The sequence below is a fragment of the Ambystoma mexicanum genome, chromosome 11 (assembly GCF_040938575.1).
Source record: "Ambystoma mexicanum isolate Mex_15411 chromosome 11, UKY_AmexF1_1, whole genome shotgun sequence".
In the NCBI taxonomy this organism is placed as follows: domain Eukaryota; kingdom Metazoa; phylum Chordata; class Amphibia; order Caudata; family Ambystomatidae; genus Ambystoma; species Ambystoma mexicanum.
The window spans coordinates 29,382,207-29,393,703 of record NC_090934.1 but is presented as its reverse complement, the minus strand read 5'-3'; the positions used below and the strand labels follow the sequence as shown (position 1 = coordinate 29,393,703).

At 48.6% G+C, this 11,497-nt stretch overlaps 1 protein-coding gene across 2 annotated transcripts in view; it reads right to left on the bottom strand.

Annotated features, from left to right (window-relative positions):
- Positions 1-1,092: 1,092 nt before the first annotated feature.
- The window catches only part of SYNC (syncoilin, intermediate filament protein), a 240,937-nt gene continuing 230,532 nt past the window's right edge, over positions 1,093-11,497 (bottom strand). For both annotated transcript variants that reach the window (XM_069622460.1, XM_069622459.1), the window contains exon 4: positions 1,093-1,911. In XM_069622460.1, coding sequence (XP_069478561.1) covers positions 1,857-1,911 — 55 coding nt within the window. In that variant the 3' untranslated portion in view covers positions 1,093-1,856. The remainder of the gene's footprint in view (positions 1,912-11,497) is intronic.

Sequence of the window (11,497 nt, the reverse complement as noted above, 5' to 3'; positions counted from 1 at the left end):
GAAAGGCATTTGCTTTGTGTGAGCACTCGGGCCAGGACACAGGTTGGTGTGTTCGCTCGTTTTGTAGGACTTTGCGTGTCCTGTGCATGATCAGACAGGAAAGAGCTGTTGGTGTGTTCACTCGTTTTGTACGACTTTGCGTGTCCTCTCTGCATGATCACAGACAGGAAGGCGCTGTTGGTGTGTTCGCTCGTTTTGTAGGACTTTGCGTGTCCTGTGCATGATCAGACAGGAAGGCGCTGTTGGTGTGTTTGCTCGTTTTGTAGGACTTTGCGTGACCTCTCTGCATGATCACAGACAGGAAGGCGCTGTTGGTGTTATTCGCTCGTTTTGTAGGACTTTGCGTGTCCTGTGCATGATCAGACAGGAAGGCGCTGTTGGTGTGTTCGCTCGTTTTGTAGGACTTTGCGTGTCCTGTGCATGATCAGACAGGAAGGCGCTGTTGGTGTGTTCGTTCGTTTTGTAGGACTTTGCGTGACCTCTCTGCATGATCACAGACAGGAAGGCGCTGTTGGTGTGTTCCCTCGTTTTGTAGGACTTTGCGTGTCCTCTCTGCATGATCAGACAGGAAGGCGCTGTTGGTGTGTTTGCTCGTTTTGTAGGACTTTGCGTGACCTCTCTGCATGATCACAGACAGGAAGGCGCTGTTGGTGTGTTCCCTCGTTTTGTAGGACTTTGCGTGTCCTCTCTGCATGATCAGACAGGAAGGCGCTGTTGGTGTGTTTGCTCGTTTTGTAGGACTTTGCATGTCCTCTCTGCATGATCAGACAGGAAGGCGCTGTTGGTGTGTAGGCTCGTTTTGTAGGACTTTGCATGTCCTCTCTGCATGATCAGACAGGAAGGCGCTGTTGGTGTGTAGGCTCGTTTTGTAGGACTTTGCATGTCCTCTCTGCATGATCAGACAGGAAGGCGCTGTTGGTGTGTTCGGTCGTTTTGTAGGACTTTGCATGTCCTCTCTGCATGATCAGACAGGAAGGCGCTGTTGGTGTGTTCGCTCGTTTTGTAGGACTTTGCGTGTCCTCTCTGCACGCTCCTACACACATTGTCTCCATATTCCTGGTGATATTTGAGTCCTGCACTTTGAGTCACACATTTTAATAATTTGTCACCAGAAAACCTTTATTCATGTTAAGGCAATCCTTAAATGAGTACAAAAACATTTGACCTAACACTACAGTAATTACAAAAATACAATCTGAATAGAATGTGCAGTTAAACAGGATCTTGAAACAAGTAAAATTACAGGTAATTGTAAACTAGGCATTGGGATTATTCTTTTTTCAATCCCAGTGGACTGGCGCATGCATGTCTTGTGTCAACATTGTGGGCACCACCTGGCATTGCGGGGTAAACCTATCTGTTCCCATTGATGGTTCTGGATCTGCCGATTTTTCATGGATTCTTGACCACGGAGAGAGGCTTGTTCTATTAGGTAGAGTAGAGGGCAGAGTAGAGGGCAGGCTACTGAATCCTGCTGAGGCACTGGCGAACCGTGCCAGCACAAACCCAGATAGATTCCTTCAGTAATGAGACCACCGCAAAGGGGCGGGCGCTAGTGCCTTGGCTTGCCCACAAGGCATTCAGATGTTTACCCCAAGGCAGGGTCTTTAAAGGGATGGTTGGCTTAAGGCTGACTGGGTTCTGTGACGTGCCATGTCTGACCTAGAAGAGGCCCTCTCCCTGACTACCTTTATGGTGGTGTCACCTGTAAGGGAATCTACTGAAATAATGCTTCAAAGAGCATAAGACCTGTATGGCATAGTCCTGGTCTGGGACCGAGACCCTCCTGGTGCCCTCTGGATCTGGTATCCTGCACAAGCCCTTCTGACCTCTGCAGCTCTGCCCCAACTGGACACTCATCTGGATGTGACATCGGTCGTGCATAACTGTCCATATAGCTCCAGGCAGCTCCTGTGGGTGCAAGAAAGGAAACGGTCATAGTGTCTGTAGAGCAGCAGGTAGCTGGTTCATTCTCATTGGCTATGGAGGCATGCAACGCGGCAACGCGGCAGCGCAATTGCTCAACACCTGGGTAATCTCTGGCCACCCAGACGCGTGAAGACCGCTGTAAGAATGACTCACCCACTTCTACTCACGCCTTACCCCTTTACTCCCAGTGTCTGTTTATTTATTTATAGGGTGCCCTAAAACCCTTGGGTAGCTGGGCGCGCAACATATCAAGATTATGTACAGCTTAGTTGCAATGAATACGTTCAGGTGCAGGTTAGTTTACAATTAACATAGTTGCAGGGTATTAACAGGTTACTTATAGCTTGGTTAAAGCACATAGAGAAATATATACAATGCATAGATAAGTATATACAGGTGAGTATAGATGTAAATTTACATATTTACAAGTAATTACAGGGGCCCGTGTAGTGTACCCCCAGGTGTTAGTGAGAATTCTCATTCTATGGCTAATTCCCCTCGCCTAGTGAGCCCCCCAGCAGCTTTGCTGGATTTCTGGAGTTTATTTTTACCACTTGGTGAGAGTGTGAGTCTTTTTCTCACTCTTACCAGTGTTTTGCCATGTGTATTTCGACTGTTTGTGTGATCTTGGGCTCTGGAGCACACTACTCCAAGAGCCCCACTTTGTGTGTGTTACACAGCACCTTTAGTGCAGTAACACAGGGTCGTCTTTGAGACTTCCCTCTGACTCCATTTTTGTGGGGCTGACTACTGTCCCCCAGAAACCTGTAAAGTTGCCATTAACTTTATTTAGTCATTTAAAACTACAGACCCAGTACACACCATCTTACATGGAGTACTGGAATTCCTATCCCTTTTTGTCTGTGCCTCTCTGAGCTTTGTTTTGCTCTTTTAACATTTAAACTTGGCTGGTGGCAGTGGTATCTATCCTAACTTTTCTACCGCGATTATATTATATATAAACCTCTTGGCGCCTGGGTGTCTAGGTGGGCTGAATGTGAGGGAGGGGTGTACTCACCCCCTGCACAGGGTATCTTTTGAAACCCAAGTTGCACTTTGTCATGATTGGCTGAGGTGGTTGTCAGGCCGGACAACCCCCCTACTGCATGACTGACAGCCAGGCTGAGTGAATGGGGGATTTTCGTATAAAAGGCAGGACTCTTGGGCTGGAAGTCAGAGTCGCCACTGGAACTACAAGGAACCGAAGAGAAGTGGAGAAGAAGACGGCTGCTGCAACTACCAAGTCCCGGTGAAGCCCTGCTGCAGTCCTAAACTATCTACCCTTCGACGACCAGAGAAGATCCAGTCTGAGTCTTCTTCCCTTGAGACTGGTTGGGTCAACCAGCTCCTCTTCCACAGCCAGAGGATCCTCTTCGTGGTCGAAATCGCTGCACACTGATGTAGTGGTCCGGATAGCCATCTGAAGAGCCTCTCCTGTTTTAAAGGAGCGCACCTTTTATCCTCCATCGCTGCTGCTGGCCTCATCCCTGGGTAGTGCAGCTCACTCCAGACGTCCTCCTTCTTGTCCCCACGACTGAAGAACCAGGAACTGTGAGTCTGAAGGAAACTACCAGGAACAACTGCCGTGGCACCAGCTTCATCAGAGAATAAGGTACTGTGTCCAACTTCGACGAACTAGGGTGAACCCCTTTTCTCCTCATCCAAGGCTCGTCCTTGTCTTTTCTCCTTCTTATAACTTTTGCTTCCTCTTTTGACAATATCCAAGTACTCCTGGCATCCTTGAACCGTGAACTTTCTGTGTGATCCTCGACAACAGGAACCCTGTTCCACCTAACACTGGCGCAGGCCTATTGACTTTTATCTGTGGGTTAGAAAGTGTTCTCTGATTCTGTCTGCCTTGACAAAAGTATTGTTGATGATTTTCGCCCCCAACTCTCTTTGGTTAACTCAGGTGCTAAGTGTGTTTTTACCCTGGTAACATTTCTTCCCACGGGTACAAGTATCTTTAGTAAGACCGAACTGTCAATACTGTCAAAAAGTGATCGCATATGTATTCTCGGTAACGTCTTTGTTGCACACCGGTCCGTCAAATCCTAAGTTACTTACCTTGAGTTGCCTTATCCAAAGTGAATTGGGTGTGTAGTGTATTTTACGTGTGGTTTTAATTTTAATAGCCGTGAAGTGTTTTGCAAATAGATGGTCAAAAAATAAATGTACTTTTACTTTTGTAACCAAAAACCTTGAGTCAGTGTTTGCTTGAGTCACAGTAATTGTGGTCCTTTGTTTAATCTCTATTACTGCTCATTTGCTCTTGAGATAAGCCTGGCTGCTCCGCTACTGCTACCACTTTAACAGTGTAGTACAGGCTTGTACCAAAGGTGAACTTGTATTACCACTTGTAGTCGTAATTGTGTGTAGTGGTCCCTAAGGGCACTGCCCAGGATTCCTCCTAACACCAGGCAACTCTTATTACTAACCCATCTTGAAAGGCTCCCTACAAATTCTCCCTTTCCTTATGCGCCTGGCTGTTATTTCCCCTATCACTCCCATCTGGAGGACTCTGCTTGCTGTGTCTCTAGTAATGATGAGGTGCATTGTAGACGCCTGTATTTCATACTTCCTAGAGAAAGAGGCGGAAACCCACCTCCAGTAGACTTCCTCCCCCTCCACCCCTTTATTTTCTTTCATAGTCTTAATTGTGGACCAGGCTCATGCGGGCATTGGAGACCCGGACAGGAAGTCATGAATGCAGTACTCTCATGTCCCGTCCCCTTTCCTCCATCCTTGTTGGTGTCTGACTTCCACAAGGGCACAGTACCAGAACCGTTGGCAGCTAAAAGGTGAGCTAACCCTTTAAATTTAGCATAATGTACAGGGACGTGGTCCTCTGTCGTAGGAACGCCCCTGAGGCCCCTCCCTCTGGCACCTCACCCCAATCCCTTTTTCCACACAGGTGTCGGACCTAGCAGCTAAGCACAGTCACTTTTTTGATCGGCGCTCTTGCTCCTCTTATCTTATCACATTTTTTTTACCTCCCTTCTGTGCCTTGCCTTGCCTCCCCTGGCGCATGCCAGCAGCAGGAGGCTTCACGAGATGTGCATCCTGCGATCAGTTGTTTCCAGCCTCGGATCCCCTTGAGCTCTGCCTTCAGTGCTTGGGGCCCGATCCCCGTTGGGACACATGCATGGCTTGCAGCTCTCTCGGTCATCGTTTGTTGAAGAATCAGCTTTCCCCGCTGGAGAGAGATCTTCCACACTTCTTCACCCGGTCATCTAAAGGACTTCGTAGCCAAGACCTTGCGTCAAGACAACGTAGGCCCACTCTTCAATAAGGCCCCCCAGCACGGAGAGTCCTTCCTGGGCGCTCTGGCGTGGATGGGTCCCTTGGACTGTGGCACTGGTGATGGGCCCAATGAGCCTGGCCCCCTTCATCTCTAAAACTCAGGACATCCTGTCCTCACTCTCCTCCTATCACCTCCCTCCCTCTCTTCCCGGCTCTTCCTCTGGCCCTTCTGCAGCCACCCCTCCTCCCTCCTTCTCTGCCTTTCCCCTTTTTTCTGCTGACGAGGTTTCCAGACAAGTCCGATCTATGAAAGTCTCGTCTAAACAGGTTCACCCCTGTTCCTCCAAAACTATCAAGGACCACATCGACTCCCTGGCTCCCGCCCTGGCTGACTTTTGCAACCACTCCTTCACCTCTGGAGTCTTCCCATCCCCCCTCAAGCACTCCCTTGTGCACCCTCTTCTTAAGAAACCCTCTTCCGACCCCTCCTGCCCGCCTAACTATCGCCCAATCTCCATCACTCCCTTCCTGGGCAAGCTCCTGGAGAAACTGGCCATCTCGCAGCTTAACCTCCATGCTGAATCTGTTGGTAGCCTTCATGACCATCAGTCTGGCTTCAGAGCTGCCAGAAGCACGGAAACTGCTCTCCTGAACATCCGTGAAGACTTGCTCTCCAACCTTGACTCTAACACTCCTTGTGTTCTCATTTTGCCCGATCTCTCTTCTGCCTTTGATACTGTCAACCATGCTATCCTGCTCAACCGTCTCCGTGATAACCTGGGTATCACTGGTCAGGCTCTGGCGTGGCTGACTTCTTTCCTTTCCAATCGACCCTCCCAAGTCCAACTTGGGTCCTTCCTCTCTGACGTCTTCTTCTCCACCTGTGGTGTTCCCCAGGGATCTAATCTCTCTCCCTGGCTTTTCAACCAGTATCTGTCAATCCTTGCCCACTGCATCGCCGCCCTCTGCCCCAACTTTCAGTGCTATGCGGACGATACCCAGCTCATTTTCAGGCTACCCTCGGCCTCCTCCTCTCCTTCCCTCATCTCTGTCTGTCTGCTATCCAGGAATGGTGTGCCGCCAATGACCTCTGCCTTAATGCCAGTAAGACTGAGATTCTACTCATCGGCACACCCACTCCCTCCTTCCCTACAGCTCTCTGGCCGGCCTCTCTTGGCCCTCTTCCTGCTCCCACCTGCAATGCTAAAAACCTCGGGGTCATCTTCGACTCTACACTCTCCTTCTCCCCTCACATATCTGACGTCTCTAAGAAGTCACACTACCAGCTGCACCTCCTCAGAGGTATTCTTCCCTTCCTCTCCTTCCCCCAGAAGCTCACTGTCTCCCGAGCCCTGGTTCTCTCGAAGCTGGACTACTGTAACAGCCTCCATCTTAATCTGCCTGCCTCCACTCTCCGCCCTCTGCAACTCATCCAGAACAGAACTGCGAGACTTGTCCTTGGCCTCAAGCCCAGGGACTGTATCTCTCCAGGACTGAAATCTCTACACTGGCTCCCAGTGGCTGCGAGGATTAAGTTCAAAACCCTCTGCATTATCCACAAGGCCTTCTGGGGCCTGGGGCCAAAATACCTTCAACTCTCTCTTCCTAAATATCTTCCTTCCCGAGCCCTTCGCTCATCCGTCTCCAACTCCCTCAGGGTCAGCCGCTCCTCAAAGCAACGAGCTGGGGGTAGATCTCTCTCCGCGGCAGGGGCCTCCCTCTGGAACAGCCTTCCTGCCTCCCTGAAACTTGAGGAGCACCATCTCCGGTTCCGGAAGCACCTCAAAACCTTCCTCTTTGCTTCTGCTTTCTCTGTCCCTCTCCCCTGCTAAATTCTACACTGAAATTGCACTGAATCTGCAACTGGGCCACTCTCACCGATCTCGGTCCTGGGCCCAGCCACTCTCCACTTGCACTGCCACCCTCGCATCCCCTGCACTGTGGGACTGTCTCTGTATCCCTACAGCCCCCCCCCCTTCCCAGCACTTGTCTGCACTTACCTTGCACTTGGCACCAGCTGGCCCTATTTATTTATTTATTTTTATTCTACTTACTTGTACTGCACTTCCCCCTCCCCTTCCCCTTGCACTTTTCCCTTCCCCTACCCCTACCCCTGCACTTGCGCGGTCTGAATGATACCTGGCCTAGTAGAATCGTTGTCTGTCTTCCCCTTGTTCCCCCCTCCCTGCCTTGTCGCGCCTTGAAACACTTGTGTATAGGCGCGTTACAAATGCCATATCATATCATATATCATATCAGCTCTACCGGTTCCCTAGCCGAGGGGTCCAGGTGCTCTTACCGGCAGGCCACCAAGGGGGCGATCCAGCTCTTCCGCACCAGGGTTCGAGGAGCTTTCGAACTCTAGTTCCAGGCACAAGCGATGTCCGTACTGTCGGAATTGAAACAATATTATGCCTCCTATCGCACCAATTGTATGTATATTGGCCTACACCAAGTTGTCTAAACATCATATGCGGACAAACTCCACGGCAAGGTCTTGACCTTAGAGGAAGTAATGTAAGTCGCCATCTTGGATTAAGCCGCCATTTTAGGTTCTCTTGTTATATGGAAGTCACCCTGAACATCAAAATGGAGGCCGAATGACATTCTGAGTAAGATTCTGGCCGTTGTGACCTCCGTACACATGAATAATGAATATGCCTGCAGGCCACTTGTCGGGGTCGCGAACTGAGACCTTGTCCTACCGTTGACCTATATGTAAATGTACAACTATATCAGTGAAACTAATCGAAATGCATATATTACAGGATTGACCTGGCAAGGAACCCATAGGCCCGGCTCATAGAATGGTTAACCCGCGAGAGGGTTGGCCAAGGGCTGGACAAACTGTATAAAAGACCCAGGTATTTCAATGTGCGGTCTCTCTCACTAACACATCGAACCCTCATTGAAGTTCTTTGTTACTCTGAGAGCCGAATAGCTATCCGTTTGTCAATTGACTTGGTAACTGTTGTAGCTTTTAAATAAAGCATTTGTATGTTCTTTGTAACCTGTGTTGGTGTGTTTCTTTCTGGGCTTCCCGGCCTCATATTATTTTTCTGTTTCCACAGTTGGCGCCCGAATAGGGACCCTCAAGATTGATGCCGGATCATTGAAGGTTGACGCAGACTATCGAACCGGGATCGGACGGTGTGATACTGTGGGCCCGACCGAACGAGACGCGATACCTCGGCAGCGCTGCACGATCCGATCCTTGGACGATAGTTGTGTGGTCTGACACGGCATCTTGACGAGGGTCCATTTTCGAGGCGGGCAGATTTGTCGAAACCACCAAACACAAGGTAAAATTCGTTAGGTAAGTTCTTTGGTAAACCGTACGGTCCTCCTTAGGTTTGGTCAGGTGCAGTCGTGACCCGACTCTTAATTTAACCCTGACAATTTGAATTTGGCGTATTGTATCTGCAGACACAATTATTGACCAGGTAACACCATTTTTTTGTGAAATGCCTGGGAAATTGTCTAGCTGCCTTAGGGCTCTGTTCTGCAGCGATCGACAATCTTTGGAATTTAGCCGCCCGGCACCACAGGAGGGGTCGCCGGCATGTACTATGTACTGTAAGTATGGCATTGGAAGTATAGTATTTAATGATATTTGGCACAGACAAACCAGACACGCCTCAGACTTTCAGTGGCCAATCAATGGTAGTTTCGAGATCCCCCGTATTGAATACCTAGAATCGGTCTTGCTAAAAAAGGCGGCCAGACCTGCAGCATTTGATGTTTTGCAGAATTGGAAAAAAGAAGCGTTGCAGCAGCTTAAAAGTAGGGATAAACCTGCACGCCGTCATAAAACAAATGCCGAAAAGGCGGTGTTATATGATAAGGAAAAACATTCGGAGTCAGTAAAAAATATGGATAGGGCTTTCTCACTCGGTATCCAGAAAATGTATCCCTCTGAAGATTTCCATGCTTCTGAAGAATTTATTGAAAAATTGTTAAACGAACGCAGGCCTGGTGCCTCTGCGCCACCTCCGTATGATCCTCTCCCTGGTGCTCTGCCCATTCCTGTTGTTATTCCTGCTGTTATTCCTGTTCCCCCTGTACAACCTACTGTTCCTATTCCTCCAGTTGTTGTTCCTCCACCTATCCAACCACCCCTTCCTCTTGCGCCGATAGTTGCACCCTCATTGAATTTGCCCACACCTCCGCTCCCGAGTGGTTCTGTATTGACTGAAGTTGATCGGGGTGCGGGGTCAAAGATTGTCACTCGAAATACTGTTTCTGCAGACAAGAAACGGGAATTATTTGCATGGGCTAAGCACTGTATGGAGAGAGGTGATCAAGCTAACGTTTTTTCCACATTATCAATTATGGGCAATTTTCCCGAGAAAAATGTTTTTATCGAAGGTTTGGGGACTCATTTATGTGTAATGTGGGGTAGATTACATAATACGGATCTCCCACAAGGGGTGAGGGATCTAAATACTTTGGCGCTTTCGAGGGACACAGAGGAGAAAGTACATGGTCATGTTGAGAGGTTATTTGAGTATAGGAGGGACTTTGAAAAATTACGGGATGAGGATGGTGAAGACGACAGTATGTATGTGCAGAAACAGTTCCTTCCGTGTCGTAGATCGGCATCTGAGGAAGTACGAATTTGTACCAAAGATGCGATTCGATGGATCTCGGATTCATCGATACCGCCGGATGAAGTATATGACACGTATAGTCAGTATACAGTAGAAATGCAGAGGAAGGTGATTCAGGTAATGGTACAGTACCTGCAGGATGAATGTGTAAGGAAGAAGGTTAGTTGTCCTATAGAGTTATTGGGTATTTGTAAGAGGGCTTTTTCGCCCGACACTTCTTCAGCTGCCTTAGCGCTCGACCTGGCTCTGTTGCTTAGTAAGCGGTCAGTTACCTATATCTCAGTTGCCTATGAGAGAGGTTCCTCCGACATTTGTCCCAAAGGTTGAGATTCCCGCTAACGCTGGGACTGGTGCACCTGCTGTGGACATCCCTGCACATTATGTATCGCAATTTGTTCACGTCCCGTTTTCACGACAGGAAGTGAACACTAGTAGACAATTAATTCCTGATATTAGGAAAAACCCGACCGGATTCTACAAAGAGATAGAGTCAGTTTTGCAGTCCTCTGTGTTCACCTTAAGTGATATTGACTTGCTATTCCTTGTACTCCTGCCCGTAGATTTATGGAAGCAGGTTCGAACAATAGACGATGTGCCAGGGTTGGGAGATACGTGGGCTAACATGACTAGGTTTGATGGGGAAAGACCAGCTGGTGAGAAACCACCTCAGGTAATACTTACTTTGCCTGATAGAATTGTCACAAAATTGAAAACCATAATTCCTGAGAAAAGAATTATTTGGGACAAGCTTACGGCCTGTGTTCAAGGAAAAACTGAAGGTGCCACCGAGTTCTTTAATAGATTCGAACAAGTATTCTCTGACCTCAGTGGACAGGACTTGGGCACAGAGTCTGGGAAAAGGTTGTTTGTGGACAAATTTGTACGTGGATTGTTGCCCGACATCCTGTCCCAGATTATGTCCTCTGAGAGCGCTTGGCAGGCGAAATCCCAATCTGAAGTTTTGCACATGGCTCAGTATTATGGGAACCGTGTTAATAATGAAAAAGAGAAAATAGAGAAGAGGAAAGGAGATTTGAAGACTAAAGTATTGTTACAACAAATTGTTAGAAATCCCAGAGGAGGTACTTCACAGACCAGAGGTCAGTATGTCCCAAAAGGAAACGCTCCTTTGGGTCCTGTGAATGTTAACCAATGTGCATATTGCCGCCAGGAAGGTCATTGGCGAGCACAGTGCCCCGTCCTTCGCCAAAGGTCAAACAATGTATTTAGGAGTATGAGTAGACGACATAGAGGTCGCCCCGGAGCGGGGGGCCCTGATAGAAGTCAGTTCTCGCAAGATCCTCAGCAACCTTTTTCACTGGAAAATCAGACTTCGAGTGTGGACATGAGAAACATATTTGATCACCCTTCTGCTGCCTACCTTTCTGAAGAGCTTCCTTCCGACGACATTTTATTTCGTTAGGACTGCCCGAAGCAGGGTTTGGAACCTTCACCTATTCCCGTTAATCAGAAAGGTCCCTACGTTGAATTGTTAGTGGGGAATAGGAAACATCAGTTTTTGATAGACACTGGAGCACAGAAGTGCTCCATTGATCATTCCCGGGTTCCAAACATTCCACTGTCATGGCAAACAAATGTTTCTGTAGGGTTTTCTGGCATACCAATTGCTTGCCCGGTTTCTTCGCCGGTGTCTGTTTCTTTGGGTCCCTTCATGGACCACTGTCCCTTCCTCCTCACTTCGAACTGTGGAGAGA